Source organism: Entelurus aequoreus, linkage group LG21, assembly GCF_033978785.1.
Source record: "Entelurus aequoreus isolate RoL-2023_Sb linkage group LG21, RoL_Eaeq_v1.1, whole genome shotgun sequence".
In the NCBI taxonomy this organism is placed as follows: domain Eukaryota; kingdom Metazoa; phylum Chordata; class Actinopteri; order Syngnathiformes; family Syngnathidae; genus Entelurus; species Entelurus aequoreus.
Genome location: NC_084751.1, coordinates 29,242,282 through 29,265,347, shown reverse-complemented (window position 1 = coordinate 29,265,347; position 23,066 = coordinate 29,242,282). Strand labels below are relative to the sequence as shown.

Here is a 23,066-nt window from a genome sequence, read left to right as displayed (position 1 = left end):
CACAGAGAACAAAATATTTAAACACATTAAAATTGTGATTTTGTAGTCGTTTGCAGTTTGCTGCATGGATACCTGAATCAAAACAAAGGTTTTGTGAGTTTGTCCTGAGCTTCCGTATGAAGACTTGTAGTGAGTGCAGCATACTAAACATGTTAACCGCTTTCAGTGACCTGTGCGCACACACACACACACACACACAGGCACATACTCTGCACACACACACACACACACATACACACACACACACACACAGACACAAAACGATCAGCTGAGTAAACACTCACAGAATTTAATCTGTGAGTGTTTGTTCATGTCCTCCAGGTGAAAGCTGCAATCACATCAAATGTGCCGATGTCTGTGTGCCTCTGGGGAAGAACAGGGTGGGCATTCTCTCTTTGCGCCACCATAAGTGTGTGGAATTATATACACTCCTTTTCAGACATGTTGAATTGAGCAAACGTGATGAACTTTGAGATAACTTGTCAAGCATGTTTGAAACAAACTAAACCATGACTGTGACCATGTGTGTGAGTGTTATGTTACCCACAAACAAGAGAAAGGAGTTCAGCTTTTATGAGTCAGCACTAGTGTTGTCCCGATACCAATATTTTGGTACCGGTACCAACATTATTTCGATACTTTTCGGTACATTTCCATACTTTTCTAAATAACGGGGACCGCAAATAATTGCATTGTTGGCTTTATTTTAACAAAAAATCTTAGGGTACATTTAACATATGTTTCTTATTGTAAGTTTGTCCTTAAATAAAATAGTGAACATACAAGACAACTTGTCTTTTAGTAGTAAGTAAACAAACAAAGGCTCCTAATTTAGTCTGCTGACATATGCAGTAACATATTGTGTCATTTTCCATTCTATTATTTTGTAAAAAAATATTAAGGACAAGTGGTAGAAAATGAATTATTAATCTACTTGTTCATTTACTGTTAATATCTGCTTACTTTCTCTTTTAACATGTTCCATCTACACTTATGTTAAAATGTAATAATAATGTATTCTTCTGTTTGGATGCGTTCCATTAGTTTTGAATGTGACACACATTTGGGTATCAATCTGATACCAAGTCGTTACAGAATCATACATTGGTCATATTCAAAGTCCTCATGTGTCCAGGGACATATTTACTGAGTTTATAAAAAAATATAAATTTTTAAAAAACAAAAGAAGATGTTGTGATGCCAAAAAATATCGACGTAATCATAGTAGTATCAACTAGATACGTTCCTCTACTTGGTATCATTACAGTGGATATTAGGTGTAGATCCACCAATGGTGTTTGTTTACATTTTGACGCAGGTGAGCTACGGTGTGTAGTGAAGCATGTTTAGATATTCCTCGTCCTGCAGGGATGATACTTGTAAGAAACATACTTTATTTGTCTCCATGGAGGCGAGGATTAGTGATTTAGAAGTAGCTAAAACACTGCCAACTGGGGCTGGACTTTATCCGCTAGCTAGCTAGCCATGTCTTAAAGCACCTCTTCCGGTGGGCGTTTCGGAGTTATAACTTCACCTTTATCGTTAGTTTTAAGCCAAAATGCCTCAGTTCTTTCTTTTCTGCCTACACCAGACCTGGGCATTCTGCGGCCCGCGATCCGGCCCTTTGTACATCCCTGTCCGGCCCGCGTGAGGCCAATCATAAATTACAAAATACATTTTAAAAAGTATCTATCTCGAGTGTGCAATACAACGGTGCTGCTTTTGTTTTGAAAAGCGTTATTTGTATGACTTCCGTGTGGACGTATGCTCGTGGGCGCAGCGGCAATCACAAATTACAAAATAAATTAAAAAAAACATCTATGTCGAGCGTGCAATACAACTGTGCTGCTTTTATTTTGAAAAGTGTTATTTATGGGCGGTCCGCCCGGTTATCCCCGAGACGCTAAAAAAAGAAAAGGTGATGACGAATGGCATGTTTTCAACAAGACATGGACTGCCAAGTAAAGGTAAAGCCGTGTGGATGGATGGATGTTGCTGTGTTTAAAGAATATAGTGTAACGACCTGCTGAAGTTGTTGTCTTCTTGAGTTGCGTAAATGAGGAGTGAGGATATGTGCGTGTGGAAGGAACGAGATTGAGCTGTGTTAGTATAGCTTGCTCAATAAAAGTTTAAAAAGAGCGTCAGACTTGGTGTGCACTTCTTCTGGACGCTACAATTGGTGGCAGAAGTAAAACTTTGCGCATACTGCACTGTTTGTGTGCTCAGCCGGCTACGTCATCGAGAGGTACGTGCCACGTGAGGAGCTCGCCGCAGAGAGAGAGAGAGAGAGAGAGAGAGAGAGAGAGAGAGAGAGAGAGAGAGAGAGAGAGAGAGAGAGAGAGAGAGAGAGAGAAAGGAAGGAGAGAGGCAGTGTCTACAGAGAGAGAGAGAGAGAGAGAGAGAGAGAGAGAGAGAGAGAGAGAGAGAGAGAGAGAGAGAGAGAGAGAGAGAGAGAGAGAGAGAGAGAGAAGGAGAGAGGCAGCGTCTACAGGTGCAGCGCACGCTGCTTGCCATGGGGGAATTCCGCCCTCAATGAAGACTCCCAGGTTTGATGGCAAGGCGAACTGTGAGGCATTTCATCCCACTTCTGACATCAATTGTAGAGTCCAGAAGAAGTGCACACCAAGTCTGACGCTCTTTTTAAACTTTTATTGAGCAAGCTATACTAACACAGCTCAACTTATCTCGTTCTTTCCACACGCACAGCTATCCTCACTCCTCATTTCCGCAACAGCAACGCTTCCTCCTTCTTCGCCAATCACCTTACAGGCGTGCTACGTTCACAACAAATAAGAATGCAGGATAAAGTGACAGAAATTGAAATTTTTGCATGGTATTATACATCAGGAAGTGTTGTGTAAGAAAGTGTTAAAAATAAAACCATCAAAAGCCATCTGCTTTTGTATAAAGATAAGTTAGGTTAAATGAAAATATTATTATTTTTTATCTTACGGTATATCAAAAATAATTTAAGCAAAATTTAATTGAAATATTGTCGGTGTGGCCCTCCAGCAGGGCTCGGGTTGCTCATGCGCCCCCGGTAAAAATTAATTGCCCACCCCTGGTCTACACACTGTGTCTGTTTGTAAGTACTCCGTGATTGTGCGCTACCGAACATGCTTGTCTGCTCATAAACCAGCAATGACACGACAAGGCGACGACAGGGGCGCTGGGCGGTGGCGGACCGGTACTTTTCAGAGGCGGTATAGTGCCGAATATGATTCATTAGTATTGCGGTACTATACTAATACCGGTATACCGTATAGTCAGCACTTATTTACATCTCGCAACAATAATGATTAGTCCTGTCCTTGACAAAGCAGTTGGGGATTGGATTTTGCTTATAATAAACACAACAATCAGTCAACTGTAGGCACACTTCTTTAAAAACGATCATGTATACTACATGTATGCTAGCAAGAGCACAGTTTTTGGAGATACCCACAAATAAACAGATCTCATTTGCGACTCTTTCCACCTCACGAAGGGTGAAACACTCAAATGAATAAATGAACAGAATATAATAAATAGTTTTGTGAGATGCTCAGATCGGCTGTGGCTCAACGTCGACAAGACGATCAAGTTTGACTACGATGGAAGTAAAAATCAAAAGGTTTCCGTACGTGAACCAGCAGAAGGATCATTTGCCGTTGCCAGAGAGACAAGGGGAGGGAGGCTTCCTTCCTAAGCAAACTGTTTGAAGCTACAACTTGGCGGTGCGTGTCGAGACCAAATTCTTGGGGTTTTGCCCACATTGTCCCTTGACGTGCTACGTGTCTGACGGAAGGTTCTAGTTCCAATGCATCGCGATGGGTCCTGTGTCCCCCATCTCGAAACATCCTTCCAACACACCCACAGTGTGCAGGGGCTTTATGTACTCAACTTGCCTCCCTCCCATGGGATCAAAGTCCGACCATTTGACTGCCAGGACAGCACTCAGCTTCCGGAAATACGTTTTTCTGTCTGTCTGGTGTCCTACTCTGGAGGCTCCTCCACCTCCTGCCTTAGATTAGAGGGTCAAGGTGAGGTTTTGTAGGGTAGGTGGTGATGCAGAGAGACCTCTTTCTGCATCTGCTGATGAATATGTCTGTGGTGGTGGGAAGGCTGCTCCCTACGATCTTCTAAGCAGTGTTCACCACCTTCTGCAGAACCTTACTCTCTCCAGCTGGGCAAATGCTGTGCCGCTCAGTTATGATGGTGCTGAAGGTGCTCTCCACTACACATCTGCATAAACTTCTAAGGATGGAGATCCCATGTCCAGCACGCCACAGCTTCCTGAGGAAGTAGACACTGGTTTGCCTTCTTGAGCAGACAGGAAGTGTTGTAGCTCCAGGTGATGACCCTGAAAAAAACATTCCCCAATATATCTGAAGCTGGAGACCAGTTCCACAGCTGCTGTGCAATGGTGAAGAGGGGTGTCTGACATTTATAAAGTCCATCAACATCTCCTTGGTCTTTTTTACATTGATGTAAAGGTTGTTGCTTTTAAACAAATCCACAAGATGTTTTCCCTCCTCTTTTTAATTTGACTTATTGTTGTTTGGCCAGCCCTTTCCTTGTACCAGGCTGGATCATTCAGGTTTTGTCTTGCTTTGTTTCTGCATAGCTTTCCCTATGCTGTATGTGCACTTCCCTGCTGCACTAGCTCAGTGTTGAGAATTAAAGACTATTTTTACTTGCACACCGTCTCCTGTCTTTGCATTTTGGGGTAACAATTACCCCAAATATGCAGTGAAAGCATGACATATTCCTCATATCTGCCTGGGTCACGCTGAAGGGTGTGTCATCAGGGGGTAGCGTGATTCTGGCACTGGGGTTGGTGTTGCTGCGGTCATCAAAGTGGGCGTAGAGTCGTTTGAGGGCATCTGAAATCGGTCATTGGGCGTTGGGTGTTGTAGTTAGTAATGCACTTGATGCCTTTTCACATGCTTTGAGGATTATTGGTGAAGTGACCCTGTAACTTTTGTGCATAGGAGGCTTTAGCACTCTTTATGCCCATATCCAACCCTCTTCTTGTTGCCTTGAGTGCTAATGCTTTGCCTGCTCTGAAGGCATCATCCATAGCCTTAAGCAGTGTTCTCATATCTGCATTCAAATGGGGCTTCTGGTTATTGCCTTGGTGGTAGAAACATCCTCAGCCTTTGAGATGAAACCCAGAGTATTCCTCCAGGTCCACTTCGCCGCCCTCTGTGGCTGATGCGCCGAACATCTGCTAGTCTGTGCACTGAAAGCAGTCCTGGAGCACAGAGGCTGCATCACTGGGACACACAGTGACACTCCTCACTGTGGGTCACAGTTTTACCAGAAGATGGTAGGCTGGGGCCAATAGAATGGAAATGTGGTCGGAGGAGCCGAGGTGGGGCCAGGGGAGTGCTCTGTATGATTTTGCATGTCTGTTCATGGACACACGGTTCCATGTGTAGTAATAGTGACATGCTGCTGCAGCCATCTAAATATGGCGTTATATTTGTGTCCTAATAATGAGGTCGCAAAGGCAGAGTTTGAGGACAGAAAACAATGTTTTTGGGTTACTCATTTGTTGAATGAGTAACTTGAAGACCACCAAACCGTCGAATACAGCACACACACCAGCCACACGTGCTGCAGCTAAGCTAGCTACATTTACAGCTAGCGACCCCTCGAAGCCGGCTAACCAGGAAGGACCCATTGTGGCCGCGCAGTTCGCTATGTACCAACTGTCGACAGAATTTGCTAAACAGAGAACTACAATCAAAGAGGATGTGTTTTTATTGATCCAGGAAGCCACCAAGCCACTTCAAGCTTCACTGGACTCACTGCAGCAAACGTTGAATTAATTTCAGAGCTGCTCTGTCTGTGGAATCTATCGCCGGCGACAACTTTTCACGGCTAGCCGCGGCCGAGTCCGATATTGAAAAATTAAAAAACAGAATCAACTAGTCCTAGATTGCCTTGACGACCTTGAGAACCGGTCACGAAGGGCTAATCTCCGTATAATGAACATCCCTGAAGATAGCGAGGACGGCAGTGCCCCAATCGGGTTCGTGTCGGAGTCGTAATGAACGCGATGGGCTCCAATGTTTTTCCCACACCGCCTGTATTGGAGAGAGCCCATCAAACCCTGACCTTCAAATCCGTACAGAGAGAATCTCCGTGCGCGTTCCTGGTTTGATTTTTCAGATTTCAGCAGGAAGAGGCGGCTGCGTTGGGCCCGGAACCATGAGATTAAGTATTGTGACTCTACTTTGCGGATCTACCAGGATGTCAGCACAGCACTCACCAGAAAGAGAGCCGGAAGAGTATCAAGTTCCACATGTTGTATCCAGCCCGGCTGCGCATTACACACAGAGACAATCCGTTCACCTTTGACTCACCTGATGAAGCACAGGAGTTATTCGACCGAAGATTCGGCGACGGACAACAATAGGTCAGCACTTCCTTAATTACACACTAGCTTTACTGTTTGGATTTTGGACATCCGATTCTTTACTCTCCAACGCTCACAAGCTGTGTTCGGATGTAAGGTATGGGACGCTACATATACGGTGTCGACATTTGTTGCAAAAAGGTTATGTACATTGAGCCATTTTAGTTACTACACACGTGAACTCTAGGTGTTACACCAAATACCCTACTTGTCGTGTCTTCTCTTTTTGCATTTAAACTGTGTAAATATTCCCCTTTTAAATAGTTGGGAGCCCTTCTGGCTATTGCAACATGCAACTGTTAAACAAGAAGTCTCGTAGTACAGTGTTTAGCCTGCAGCTTACCTCAGTGGGAAAGTTAGGTGTAGGCGTAGTTCAAACTATGTACTGTGTTTTGGGGTTTTTTGTGTGTGGGGGCGGATGGTAATGGGTTTTGGGAAAAGGCACTATTGCAAACAAGTATTTTCTTTATTCAACTTAGAGGAACAAAGGTAAATTCTAAATACTCTGCTACCGTACCTTACTATCCGTTGCTATATGCTTTAACATATGACTTTTAAGTTTTCTCGCTTTTTGTATTATTATGGGTAACACCGATAATACAAAAAAAACCGCTATACGATTTATTAGTAAAAACGTTAAAGGGCTAAACGGAACGGTTAAAAGAGCCAGGATATTTAATCAACTTAAACACTTAAAATGTGAAATTGCATTTTTTCAAGAAACCCACCTATTAATTAAAGATCAATTCAGACTTAAAAAGGGCTGGGTTGGCCATGCATTCCACTCAACTTTTGACACCGGATCATGTGGCACTGCCATAGTGATATTTATTTTTTCTCACTGGCATTCATCGAGGGCGGACGCTCCCCTTTCCAACCTCTTATCTCTCCTGCTTGCTTCTTTGTCTTGTCTTAACTTTCTTGTTGCCTCTTTTTGCACTGTTCTCAAAATCTAAACATTGGAACTAATTAACTGGCCTCTCAACGACTTGGGAGAAGAAGGACTGCCGCGTGCCTGGCAACCCATCAGTCGAGGACGTATAGATATCCACCTATTCTGAATTATGACACCAGGACATCTGCTGATTGGAGTAAGCGTTGCTCTGGTTTGTACATGAATTGTAAGTTGCTGGCAGTCTTAAAAGTACCCCAAAGCTGCCACAAATAATTGGAGGATGCGGGCAGAACTGTGGACACTTTGTCTGCCCTGCAGGATGAATTTGAGGACCAGTAATACACAATTTAGAGTGAAAAGCAAATATCTATTTTCACCCGCATACAAAAAATTTGAACTTGGATTGTTTCCCTGGCGCCGAGACTCTCCTGAAGGACAGTGCGGCAAAGACACAACAAACTCCCGTCCTGTCTCTCATGGACACATACCTGTTGTTGTTGACTTTGGACTGACTGGCAGCTGCAAAAACAGCAAGGGCGCGGAACAGAGACATGCTGCAGGCTTACCCACACACATGCATCCACGAAAAATATACGCCACACACACATAACCCACCCCCATCCAAAGCCCTGGATGGCTTGAATCCCTTAGGAGTGATGGACGGCTGGGCAGCGCTTGAAGAGCTGCAGCCTACCACCGTAGCCCCCACTCCCTCCCCTCTGTCGCAAGTCTCGAGTTGTATGTTGTAATATGTATATGTGCTTTGCTATGCCGTTTTTCCCCACTCCAGACTGGGCCCCCTTAGGAGCCCGGTCTGGATTGTATTTTTTTACTCACCCTCCCCCAGCATCTATCTTTTTCCCATTTTTTACGGGGCACCTTGTGGCGACCCATCAGCCCTCCTGTTCTGTAACCCTGTACACTGTTTGTTTGTCTAATCTCGAAGATGTTTCAAGATTCAAGATTCAAGATTGTTTATTGTCATATGCACAGTTAAACAGACAGTTTGCCGTACAATGAAAATCTTACTTTGCTAGTCCACCCTTCAACAAGTCACACGGTACTTAGCTAAAATAAAAATAAAAATGTATATACAAGGCACAGTGAGTAACATAACATTATTGCACATTCTGATTGACAGTCAACAGTATGAATATGGAGGTGACATTTGGTCACAGCAGCAGCTAAAGTGTCTTTAGTGATCAAAGGTGAAAAGTGTCTACAGTGATGGTTCACAGTTCGGGGGTGGTCATGGTAGCTGTCTTTTGTTCAAAAAGATAAAAGTAAAATGGGGGGGTAGCTAGCATTCACAAGTTAGCATTCACAAGCCTGATGGCCTGTAGGTAGAAACTGGTTTGTGCTGAAAAAAACTTTTTGTTGTACTTGTGCAATGACAATAAAGACCATACCATACCATACCACACCATACCATAAAATAACACAGTTCAGTGCAGCTAACATTACTCTAGATCTACAAGAAATATTTGTATTAGTTACTGGACTTCTTTATCAAAGACCTGTTGTGTTGATTAATGTTTATGCCCCTAATTGGGATGACAATAACTTTATAGGGAAATTAATGTCATTAATCCCAAACATAAACTCACAACAACTGATATTCGGAGGAGACCTAAACTGTGTTATCGACCCTGTACTCGACCGTTCCAATTCTAAATCTAAAAGCACTTCAAGGATTGCCAGGCTGCTGTCAACATATTAAAACCAGATTGAGGGTGTTGACCCATGGCGTTTCCTATTCCCTCAAAGCAAGGCATACTTCTTCTCCCCTGTGCACCATTCATATAGTAGAATAGATTATATTTTTATTGACGAAAATGTCATTCCATTTGTTACAAAAACTGAATACTCAACCATAAAAGAATCAGACCATGCCCCAGTATTGCTGGACCTTACTTTCCCTCCTTACAAACTAGAGTACCCTCCATGGAAACTAGACGTTACCTTGCTGGCTAACAAAGCCTTTTGTAAACTGATATCCCAAAAAATGTACGACTTTTTACACTTCAACAAAAATGACGGTATCTCCCTCTCTCTTCTCGGGGAAACTCTGAAAGCAGCAATTAGGGGTGAAATTATTGCATACTCAGCCAAAATGAAGAGACTAAATAACACCAAGCAGGAGGACCTGATTAAATGTATAAATGCTGTGGATGCACAGTACTGTATTTCTCCCTCCCCTTAAATATTAAAAAATAAACTGGACCTTCAAACACAATATATTTTATTAACATCAGAAAAAACAGAACGTCTTCTGCTAAAATCAAGAGGCTATGAGCACGGGGAGAAAGCAGGTCGCCTCCTATCCCAACGATTTAAATGTCGCTCAGCATCTCGCCAAATTCCACAAATACGGACAATTTATGGAGAATCAACGACTGATCTAGCATAAATCAATAAAACATTCTCTTTATTTTACTCAAAGCTATATACATCAGAATCCATTGAAGATTGCACTGAACTGGAAAGTTTTTTGAATAATCTCCAGAGCCCTAAAATAAGCACGGAATTTAAGAATGAAAGTAAGCTTCAATTAAAACAGGCAGAAGTCACTGCTGCAATAATGGCACTGCAAAACGGTAAAACACCTGGCCCAGATGGCTTCCCAATTGAATTCTATAAAAAGTTTGCTGGCAAGTTATCCCCAATCTTACTTGAAATGTTTAACGAGTCTTTCTCTCTCGGGTCACTGCCAAGGACACTAAGTGAAGCATTGATTATTCTTCTGCTAAAGCCGGACAAAATAAAAACCGAATGCGGTTCATATCGGCCCATTTCCCTTCTAAATAATGATGCAAAAATCCTTGCAAAAGCCCTTGTCTTCCGATTGGAAGATACTATGGGTGACGTGATTTCTATAGACCAAACCGGTTTTATCTTAGTGAGCCATTCTTTTACAAAAATCTGCAGACATTTAAATACTATCCACTCTCCCGCCTCCAGTAGGGTCCTTGAGGTGATTATTGCGCTGGATGCAGAAGAAGCGTTTGACATGGTCGAAGGGGTACCTATTCGCAAGTCTTGGGAAATGTAATTTCAGTTCTTATGTGTCTTGTACATGTTAAGAATGGACAATAATAAAGCTGCTGCTGCTGAAAGTTGGATTCGGCCCGAATCTCATCTATTGGATCAAACTTCCATACACCTCACCAAAAGCCTCTGTAATTTCAAACTGCAAACAATTTAAATACTTCCAACTGTCAAAAGGTTACTTGTCAGGGATGCCCCCTCAGCCCTTTATTATTTGCTTTGGCCATAGAACCCTTATCAATCCCTCTTAAATCATTACCATCACTAAGTGGTATCCAAAGAGATGGACAGGAGTGTCTTTGTATGCAGATGATCTGTTATTGTATGTATAAGACCCCACTTTAAGTATACCTTCCATTATCGAAACCTTGAGAAGGTATACACTGAATATTATTAAAAGAGAATGTTACCCAGTTAATGACCTAGCCTTTTTGATGCAGGACAATGCTGCGCCATTGTAAATGACCAGAAATGGCTTTAAATATCTGGGCACTAATATTACAAGGAACATGAAACACCTTTACCAAGAAAATTTCATCACGCTGTTTGAAAAAGTTAAACTAGACCTGAGAAGATGGAAGTCACTTCATTTGTCCTTAGCAGAAAAAGTAAACTGTATAAAAATGAACATGCTCCCAAAATTCTCTACTTGTTTCAGTGTATCCCAATCTACCTTCCAAAATCTTTCTTTAAAACCATTAATAAAGCCTAAACTTCATTTGTATGGGATGGTGGAAAACCAAGAATACGATTAGAACTACAACAGCGACCCAAGTCAAAAGGTGGCATGGCACTTCCAAACTTTTGCCACTATTATTGGGCCGCAAATATTTAAAAAATTATATATTGGCTCCACGCTCCCGACACAGACTGGTGCTACTTAGAAGCCACATCTTGTATATCTACATCTCTCCAGGCCCTGGTGACCTCCGATCTTCCACTTACTATTTCAGACTTCAGTAACAGCTCTGTTGTGATAAATACCTTCAGAATATGGTCTCAATTCAGGCAGAGTTTTGGTATCAAAAATCTTCTACACAAAGGCCTAATAATTAATAATTTTCTCTTCCGTGCTGCAAAATCAGATTTACAATTCATTCGATGGCAACGACTAGGTATTTGTAGTTTTAAAGATTTATACATAAATAGCACATTTGCAAGCTATGAAGAAATGTCACTTAAATATAATTTCCATCAATCCAGTCTATTCTGGTATTTTCAGATCTGTCACTTCCTGCAGTGCAATGACCCCAATTTCCCATATATACTTCCAATGTCCACATTAGACAAGCTGCTGAAAAGCCCTTTTAACCCCAATAAACTAATTTCAAGAATTAAGGACTGTATTGCCGCTCTCAAGAACATTCATGTCCAAAAGATTAGGGCAGACTGGGAAAGTGAATTGGGAGTACACTTGGAAGATGACACCTGGAGTATTGCACTGCAATAATTTCCAATTTTTACCTGAAACAGACATTTTTGGTTTTGTAGATGGGAACTACCCCAGAATTAAGAAAGATCTCAAAAACATACTTGCTTTTGCAACACTACTTGCACGTAGAAGAATACAACTCAATTGGAAATCCAAGATGTTATCAAGATTGTCATTGTGGCTTGATGCACTTTATCCAGGTAGAAAAAAATAAAATATTCACACAGAGGATCAAGGGACAAAGTATTTTTTTATTTGGAATCCAGTGCTAACTTATCTGAACGGACTCAAAGCTCTGCCTGACTAACACCACTAAGCAGTCAAGCCAGTCTTATTGTATCATGTTGACCCAGCCAATACAGTAGATCTCCACAGCCCCATAATAAGTTTGTTCCCTGCACTTTCTCAGTTTTTCTCTTTTTACCTGTTTATTTACTTTCTCCACTATTCTGTACTGGTGCCCCTTTTGGTTTGTGGGTGGGTGGGGGGTTAGGTATGTGACAGGCCCTTCGCCTGTCCATTTTGTTCGTATTGTTTGAAAAGAAAAATGAGCGTTGTTCTGCCTTTGAACCAAGTGGTATATGTCATACACTGTATGTTCACGTGTACATGTGATTATGCTTACACGTCTCTACAATCAATGCTCAATAAAAAAAAAATCTAAAAAAAAAAGACAACCAATCAGAGAACTGGACAGCTGTATGTTCTGATTGACTGCTTCAGCTCCAACGAGATTGCTCTGAAAAACTACAAAACCCAAAACCAGTGATGTTGGCACGTTGTGTAAATCTTAAATAAAAACAGAATACAATGATTTGTAGTGATGGGTCCGGCAACACGATGCATCGGCACATGCGTCGAGCTCATAGAGCAAAACCCTGTGTCGGTGCGCGTACCGCTTTTAGAAAGTCACGTGACCGATCATGAGCTGTTTCGGTCACGTGACCGATACGCAAACTGTGTCGCACTGACGCCTCCTCTGTGCGCTGTGAGCGGGTCTTTTCTACAGCCTGAGAATTAATAACTAAGAAGAGAAATCGTCTAAAATTTTATACGTTGGAAAAACTGTTTTTTTTAAATAAAAATGTGTAAAAAAAAAAAAAAAAAAAAAATTCCCAGTCCACAAGCATCCTCATTCACAACATGTTCTCTTAGATTTCCATGTTTTGATACATGTTCACATTATTTATTGACTGTATCTAAAAAAGATAAAAATATATTTTTATTTAAATGAAGATATGAAATAATCCTAAATGAAATACAATGACTTGGTTTATAATACTGTATATACTAGGTCATGAAATCAGTGTCAGTTGAGTCGGTCCATAGGTTGCCTGTAGGGATTTTTAATGTCCAGCAGATGTCAGTATTTAGTGACACGGTATCGACACAGTATCAATACAGTTTTGCAAAGTGTCGAAACGCTTCATGACGCCTCATCAACCCATCACTAATGATTTGCAAATCCTTTTCAACCTATATTCAATTAAATACACCGCAAAGACAAGATATTTAAAGTTCGAACTAAGAAACTTTGTTATTTTTTGCAAATATTAGCTCATTTGGAATTTGATGCCTGCAACGTGTTTAAAAAAAGCTGGCACAAGTGGGAAAAAAGACTGAGAAAGTTGAGGAATGCTCATCAAACACTTGGTTGGAAAATCCCACAGGTGAACCGGCTAATTGGGAACAGGTGGGTGCCATTATTGGGTACAAAAGCAGCTTCCATGAAATGCTCAGTCATTCACAAACAAGGATGGGGCGAGGGTCACCACTTTGTGAACAAATGCCTGAGAATATCGTCCAACAGTTTAAGAACAACATTTCTCAATAAGCTGTTGCAAGGAATTTAGGGATTTCACCATCTACAGTTCGTAATATCATCAAAAGGTTCAGAGAATCTGGAGAAATCACTGCTCGTAAGCGGCAAGCCCGTGACTTTCGATCCCTCAGGCGGTACTGCATCAAAAAGTGACATCGGTGTGTAAAGGATATCACGACATGGGCAACATCTTTTTCATGGACGCCCCTGCTTATTTCAGCAAACAAGACAATACCAAGCGACATTCTGCACGTGTTACAACAGCGTGGCTTTGTAGTAAAAGAGTGTGGGTACTAGACTGGCCTGCCTGTAATCCAGACATGTCTCCCATTGAAAATGTGTGGCGCATTATGAAGCGTAAAATACCACAACAGAGACCCCGGACTGTTGAACAACTTAAGCTGTACATCAAGCAAGAATGGGAAAGAAATCCACCTGAAAAGTTTAAAGAATCGGTCTCCTCAGTTCCCAAACGTTTACTGAGTGTTGTTAAAAGGAAAAGCCATGTAACACAGCGGAAAAAATGCCCTGTGCCAACTTTTTTGCAATGTGTTGCTGCCAGTAAATTCTAAGTTAACGATTATTTGAAAAAAAAAAAAAAGTTTCTCTGTTCGTACATTAAATATCTTGTCTTTGCAGTCTATTCAATTGACTATAAGTTGAAAAGGATTTGCAAATCATTGTATTATGTTTTTTATTTACGATTAACGTGCCAACTTCACTGGTTTTGGGTTTTGTATTTTCAACATGGCGGCCCTGCCTGTATGGAACGGAAAGAGCCACTTTAAAATGTAAGTATAGCTTTATTCATTAATTTAAAACATTTAAAAGCAGACATGCAAATCTGGGGTGACAGTAGGGATATAAATATGTGTTAAAATATGAGACCTCAACTATCAGAATGTTGAGAGACCTCCGTGCTCTTTGTTCCTTTTTGTCCGAAGAGAGACACTCATATTTGGCCATTGCAGACATTTTTTCAACCTTTAGAAGTATAAGCCTCTTTATCAGGCTCTTTACAACAACTATATTGATTTGTAAAATGGATCATTTACGAATGTTTGCACAGGGAAGGCAAAGTCTTCCCAAACAGGAAACTTTAATGGCGGAAGCTCTGGCTTCTCCTTGGCATTATTGCCACTAGCATAAAAGGTGAAAAACACTCACTCCCTTACTTCTGATTTTGCACAGAGTGGGAAATTGATACGCCTCTGTACCAAACTGAAAAATTAATTTACAAATACGAGTATCGTTACACACCAATCGAATGGTGTAACATTTAATGAATATGAGATAATGTAGTTTGTTCAGCTGGTAGAAAAGACCGTTAGACCAGTGGTTCTTAACCTGGGTTCGATCGAACCCTAGGGGTTCGGTGAGTCGGCCTCAGGGGTTCGGCAGAGCCTCCGCCGCAGCGGTCAAGACACACCAGACTCATGCATTGATTAACGTGGACCCCGACTTAATCAAACAAGTTGAAAAACGTATTCAGGTGTTACCATTTAGTGGTCAATTGTACGGAATATGCACTGTACTGTGCAATCTACTAATAAAAGTTTCATTCAATCAATCAATCAATCGTGTAAATAAAAACTTCTCCCTATCGGCGTATCTGTACTGTAAAGTTAAAATTTGAATGACAATAAAAAAGAAGTCTAAGTCTAAGTATTATGGATACCCCCAAACAATGTTCCCTCTAATTTTCCATCTGATTTGCAAGTGTGCAATTTGTTGTGAGTTCATGCACTGTGTTAGTTTTGTTCTTTGAATAAGGTGATGTTCATGCACGGTTCATTTTGTGCACTAGTAAAAAGAACGTAACTTTGTCTTGAATTTGAAAAAAAAATTTGAAAAATATTTTTCACTAAAGAAGGGTTCGGTGAATGTGCATATGAAACTGGTGGGGTTCTGTACCTCCAACAAGGTTAAGAACCACTGCGTTAGACTGATGGTAATGTGATAGTGACTATATTAAATCATCATCAATCAATCACAGCCTGCTAAATCATTATGCTGATAATTTGTGTCAGTTTGTAGGAGATCTCAAAACAACAACATCATCCTCAGCATCACGTGCGTAGAGAGTATTAGCTGGTGGGACTAATGCTCTGTACAATTTTAGACACGATATCATCATCAATCATTGGTTATTAATGTGATTTGACAGCACTTCAAGTGTTCAATAATCTTAAACTGCAAATATAAGAGAACTTACCCTTGACAGCACAACTTCTAAGGTGATGTTCTGAGGAGGAGCACTAGGTACTGTGTAGAAAAAACAAAAACATAGACGTCAAAATGCATCACAGTGAGCTGCATCTACTTTCTGCTGATTCAGAACTACACAGTTGATATTCTTGCTACCGGAAAATAGTAAATGAAGATGTTTGTTCAGTGAATTTTAGCAATCAAGGAATGACACTTGTACTGTTGGAAATGCTAAATGTTAGCTTTTAAATACTGCTAAATGTGTTAAATTAGTGTTTTGTTTTATAAAATTATTCATGACATACTGTATGCTGCTCTCTGACTGCTAGCTTGTTTTTACCATGTATATGTGTTTGTGCTTTGAATTGTTTGTTTTCATAAAATTATAAACATTTTACTTTATTGGATAATTACCATAGGGAACATTCAACCTCTTTTTTATTGAATAAATATATTGAAATGCAATTAATTTTGTGCGTCTGCAAACAGTTACATGTATGCACATAGCTAACTTTAACGTGCTACGTAATATTATACAACAATTATGTTCAACAACATAAGATAAATATAACATTAGGGATAAATTAAATGAGCAAAAAAAAATGTTAAAACATATAAATCCAAACATTTTTTGATAGACTCTTTGACTTTTGTGTCCTTTAACAATTCTATTGCTATGAAATTAAGTAATTCCCAGAGGGTTAAAGTATTTACTATATCAGTATGTGGAGTTAAACTATGGAATGAATTAGGCAAATAAATCAAACATTGTACTATTATGATCCAGTTTAAGAAAGTGCTCAAACTCATAAAGTGTTTCCGAAGTACAAGAAAGACAAATCCTGATAAACATCTTGAACCTCATTGAAAAATGAAAAAATCTTATTCATCTATTGAAGTGAATCACAACTTTTAAACAACAAAGTATTTATGACCACTTTATGTATTTATGTATTAATTTATATATTTATGTGTCTGTGTTGTAGATTGAGTGTAGCATGTGAACAAGCAATTGTGTTACAAATTGCTATGAAAAGGGGTAGGATTAAAAAAATATCTGCTTTTCCTACTCGTTTCCGGACATGTTGTAATTAGAAACTGGAAATATGTGATGTACCATATTGCAACTCCATGCATGTCCAAAATAAATTAATACCCGAATCAGAACCAAAACCACATGGACACTATCAAGTAGCCCCCAGTAAAGAGGTCCTGTTGTTTTAAACGGTTAATGTAGATCAAACAAAGTTTTTTTAAATTAACTGTAACTGTAAAAATACAAATACACTACAGAGGACATTTACTATGAAAAGATCTATAGAAGCAGAAAGTTAGTACAAAACGTACAAGAACAAGCTAACTATTATACTTCTGCCATGTAAGAAATTAATTATAAGACAGGAACAAAAACAACATGAGAGTAATATGTGGCATCCTAAACAACATCATTAAGAATGGTTCTAAGAGGGATTACCCTCAATACTCCTCAGACGGAAATGTAAAAAAAATGACAATATGACAGAAGTAGTTTATAGCCTAATAACTACTTTGTAAACATTATATTACGTATGGAGGAAAGTATTTCAGATTCTGTTTCAATTGAGGACTGGAATGACACCATAGACATAAAACCCAACTCGATGTCCCTCACTGACGTGACAGAAGAGGAAATAATCAAAATTGTGAATAAATGTAAACCCAAGACCTCAACTGATAGTTACGGACTTGATATGGAAACGACATTTAATAACCTTTAACATATAACAGCAATCTATTGTTTCAAACAGGCAAATTTCCCAAAAAAGAAGCAAAAGGTTTACCAATTTATAAGATTGGAGTGAAACACTAGTTTACAAATTATAGACCTTTTTCTTTTTTTCCAAAACCTTTCAAAAATCATAAAAAATATATTTTAACGATCGGTTGGAAAAACTCATGAATAAAAGTGGAATACTCGCAGACAGCCAATACAAGCATTCCAAAATCGATGGCAATCAAAATAACGGAGGAGATTACCAATGCAATCGATAATAAGTTATGCAGCTGCAGTGTTAATTGATTGAACAAAATCATTTGACACAATTAACCATATAGCATCTTATTTAACACATTAGAATGGTACGGCATCAGAGGGTTGGTCTTAAACTGGGTAAGAAGCTGTTTAACCAACAAGAAACAAAACGTGAAGCAAATATATCTTGCGGCGTACCCCACTGGGACCGAAACTGTTCAATCTCTTTACAAACAACATTTGTAAAGTTACAAAGGGCTTAAAGTGAGTACTCTTTACAGATGACTCGACTGTGTTTTGTTAAGGAGAGAAGACATAGAAGCTAATACAAATAATAATAGAAGAAATTACCAAATTACAGAACTGGTTTGACAAAAACAGACTATCTTAGAAACTAAAAATAACACTATTTGGTAACAGCAGAAGAGAAAGTCTAACACAAGTACAAATGGAGTAGACATTGAAAGGGTAAAATACATTTAAATTTTGGGGTGTAATAAAAGATGATAAAATGAACCGGAAATTTCATATAAAAACTATACAATATCAGGTGGCAAAAAAACTTCAATAATGAATAACGCTAAATATGTCCAGGACCAAAAATGAGTATGTATTCTCTACTGCTCGCTAGTGTTATCATATCAGCGTTGCTTTGTAGAAATATGTGGAAATAACTACAAAATTACACTTCATTCACTATCTGTGTTACAAAAAAGATCAGTTAGAATAATACATAGTATTGAATATTGAGAACATTCAAACACTTTATTTATTGAGTCAAACATACTGAAATTCAATTATTTGATGCATTTACAAATAGCTACAATTATTTTCAACAAAAGAGGAAAAATGTAACCTTATGGGAAAAATAAGTTACATATGCCACACACACACACACACACACACACACACACACACACACACACACACACACACACACACACACACACACACACACACACACACACACACACACACACACACATTCAGTACAGGCCACAAGTTTGGACACACCTTCTCATTCAATATGTTTTCTTTGTGGAGTTATGTACTTAACAAAAAAGGTGAAATAACTGAAAACATGTTTTATATTCTAGTTCCTTCAAAATAGCCACCCTTTGCTCTGATTACTGCTTTGCACACTCTTGGCATTCTCTCGATGAGCTTCAAGAGGTAGTCACCTGAAATGGTTTTCACTTCACAGGTGAGCCTTTTCAGGGTTAATTAGTGGAATGCATTGCTTTATCAATGGGGTTGGGACCATCAGTTGTGTTGTGAGTGAGAAGGTGTGTCCAAACTTTTGGCCTGTACTATATATATATATATATATATATATATATATATATATATATATATATATATATATATATATATATATATATATATATATATATATATATATATATTTATTAACGCGTTAATGCATGTGATTAATAAAAATAAATTATCTTGTTATAAAATAGGAATGATGATTAATCAGGTGCATATTTGTTACACAGTCTGTGGTCACGATGACAGGCAGCCAATTTGGCTTCAAAACAGAACTTTGGATAAAACTAAGGCAACTTGTTGGTATTGCAGCGACAAAGGTTTTTATTATTGGGGCACATCAAGCTTAAAATATCATTTTAAAGCAAAACACATACTGGAGGATGACACATGTAGCGGGTAACTTAGCTACAAAGCTACAAGTTATAAAAGAAGAGAGAGGGAGAAGAGAAAGAAAGAAAGAAAGAAAGAAAGAAAGAAAGAAAGAAAGAAAGAAAGAAAGAAAGAAAGAAAGAAATGGACTGTGCAAATCCAGGGGCAGGGGACAAAAAAATACGGAAAAAAATCCATATTGATTGGTTGGCTTACTATGATGAGTCACGATTGGTTAAGATTATTGAAAAACATTACGGACAGGCCAATCAGAGGCAAGCTACGGTGGGTCATCGAACCAGGAAGGGAGATCACAACAGACACGCACATCCCAAATGACAACGAGGGAGTCGGAAAAAAGAGTGAATATGCAAGCGGGTGATTAAAAAAAATAAAACGTCTGGAAGATGGCAGAGGAATTCGCTTCCTTAGATTTCTTTTTTAGCGATTCAGACGACGTCCAGGAAACCCACTATGCGTCTCCTTGGCCACATTTGGACAAATGTATGCGTCTGGATAAAACAATGGCCAAAACATTTATTTTTTGTTGTTTACCTTGTAAGCTCAAATCAAAACTGCTCTCGACATCTAAGACGTGCAACACAAATGTAAGGTCACACATTAAGGTGAGTTTAGGTCAAAGTTTTACTGCACATAACTTTTATCAACTATTCCCAAACAACACACAAGTCATTGTTTTTATGTCAAGCTATAGATAGACGGTGTTTTTATTTATTGTAGGCATAGAATAACATTATAGGTGCGGTCCAAAGAAAAGGCACACTAAAATAAATACATACAGTGGGGTGTGGGGACCCCCAGAGGAAGTTGTAAACACTTTAAGTTTGAAGAGTTTCTTGAAGTGGATCATATTAGTACATTGTTTGATTGCTTTGCTTAATCCATTGCATAATTTAATTACACATACTGATATACTAAAGGTCTTAAGTGTTGTACGTGCATACAAATGTTTTAAATTACATTTCTCTCTAAGATTATATTTCTCCTCTTTTTTGAGAAGAATTGTTGTATATTCTTGGGTAGCAGGTTATAGTTTGCTTTGTGTATAATTTTAGCTGTTTGCAAATTCACTATGTCGTGGAGTTTCAGTATATTTGATTCAATAAATAAAGGATTGGTATGTTCTCTATATCCAACATTATGTATTATTCTAACTGATCTTTTTTGTAACACCGTTAATGAATGAAGTGTACTTTTGTAATTATTTCCCCATATTTCTACACAGTAACTCAGATATGGTAACACTAGTGAGCAGTAGAGAATATGAAGTGATTTTTGGTCTAGAACATGTTTTGCTTTATTCATTATTGACGTGATTCTTGCTACTTTATGTTGTATATTTTTTATGTGAGATTTCCAGTTCAATTTATCATCAATCATTATACCTAGGAATTTGGTTTCATTTACTCTTTCAATTTCTATTCCGTCTATTTGTATTTGTGTTTGACTTTCTCTTCTACTGTTACCAAATAGCATTATTTTAGTTTTAGTGAGATTCAACGATAGTCTGTTTTTGTCAAACAATCTTTTTAATTTGTTAACTTCTTCTGTTATTATTTGTATTATCTTCTGTGTGTTCTCTCCTGAACAAAACGCTGTTGTATCATCCGCAAATAATACTAACTTTAAATCTTTTGTAACTTTACAAATGTCATTTAGATAGAGATTGAATAATTTAGGTCCTAGTATTGATCCCATTAGCTCCGTTGTAAGCAGACTTTTATTTACGTTTATTTACAAGTTGGAATGTATTTTTTTTTTAAAATCCATCCCTCATCATGTCTTTCAAAGTGATTGTGAAAGATGGGCAAAATTCTAAGTAATTTATCCTGTGCTAAAAATTATTCATTAGAGTATATATTATGGTGTTTATTTTTCATTCTTATTGTTTCACTGCTTTTTATTTAATTTGTTTGTTGTGTTTTTCCCTCATTTTGTACATGGTACGCAATTTCAAAATAAAAAATAAAAAAAAGCCAGACAGAGGGCATGTTTCTAGCTAATGTTTATTTTAATAAACAATCAAACTGAGCATTGTTTCTGTTGTTTGGTGGAAAGTTGTACATTCAGTTATATATTTACATAATGTAAATGTAATGTAGCAAGCTACGCAAGCTACTTTTGCAGTGTAGCTTGTAGTGTAGCTTGCTACAATTCTCTCGGGATGGCTTGCCCTGTAGCTTAGCTACATTTAATCAAGAGTAACTTGTGGCTTAGCTCACTACATTTTCCAATTAGCTTGCCCATCATTGCCAATCTGTCATGTCCACAAAACAAAACTTAACTGGTGATAGTGACCCTCGCCCCCCCACCTCCCAATGATTTTAATTAATTGATGAATTACAATGTTTGGGCCTACCATAAAAAAAAAGATGCACACAATTGGAGAAAGAAAGTTTACAAAAATAAAACATTAAAAAACATTTGTGTAAAAAATTGTGTGAATGTTAAAAAGATAACGATGAGCTGAAATTCTGTACGGAAAATGTTAAATGTCCTGAATAGGCTCAATGTTGTGGCGTTGGAATTGTTTGACTCAGTTTATAAATGTAGAAATGTCCTTCTGTTACGTTATTAATGCATTTCAAAGTGTTCGTCAAAAACCGTACGTAAACCAAATTAATTGTTCTCATAGTACCATATGTCCCGACAAGAAATCTGCGTTCAAAGAACTCCGGCTTATTAGTGATTCCCAGAGCCAAAAAAAAGTCTGCGGGCTATAGAGCATTTTCTATTCGGGCTCCAGTACTCTGGAATGCCCTCCCGGTAACAGTTAGAGATGCTACCTCAGTAGAAGCATTTAAGTCCCATCTTAAAACTCATTTGTATAATCCAGCCTTTAAATAGACCCCCCCTTTTTTAGACCAGTTGATCTGCCGTTTCTTTTCTTCTCTCCTCTTCTCCCCTGTCCCTTGCGAGGGGGAGTTGCATAGGTCCGGTGGCCATGGATGAAGTGCTGGCTGTCCAGAGTCGGGACCCCGGGTGGACCACTAGCCTGTGCATCGGTTGGGGACATCTCTGCGCTGCTGACCCGTCTCCGCTCGGGATGGTTTCCTGTTGGCCCCGCTGTGGACTGGACTCCCGCTGATGTGTTGGATCCACTGTGGACTGGACTTTCACAATGTTATGTCAGACCCACTCGACATCCATAGCTTTCGGTCTCCCCTAGAGGGGGGGGGGGGGGGGGTTACCCACATATGCGGTCCTCTCCAAGGTTTCTCATAGTCATTCACCAACGTCCCACTGGGGTGAGTTTTTCCTTGCCCGTATGTGGGCTCTGTACCGAGGATGTCGTTGTGGCTTGTACAGCCCTTTGAGACACTTGTGATTTAGGGCTATATAAATAAACATTGATTGATTGATAATAAACAATCTAAACCAGTTAATCTGTTCCAGACACCTAAAATAGTAACATAAAACACATTTTATAGATAATAATTATAGGGTTTTTTTATGCAGAAAACTATGGGGAATTTAAATAAAATGTATGAATGAACATTTAACATCACTTTAAACAATTTAGTATATAATCTTGTTGGTGAAGAGGAAGAAAAAAGGAGGGGAGAGCCACACGGTTGCCTC

The 23,066-nt window shown here is 39.0% G+C and overlaps 1 protein-coding gene across 1 annotated transcript in view; it reads right to left on the bottom strand.

The window, feature by feature from the left end:
* Positions 1-23,066, bottom strand: part of dcc (DCC netrin 1 receptor) — a 563,221-nt gene that overhangs the window by 283,451 nt on the left and 256,704 nt on the right. Inside the window, exon 11 of the mRNA XM_062031404.1 lies at positions 15,819-15,868. Within this exon, the coding sequence (XP_061887388.1) occupies positions 15,819-15,868 (50 nt within the window). The remainder of the gene's footprint in view (positions 1-15,818; positions 15,869-23,066) is intronic.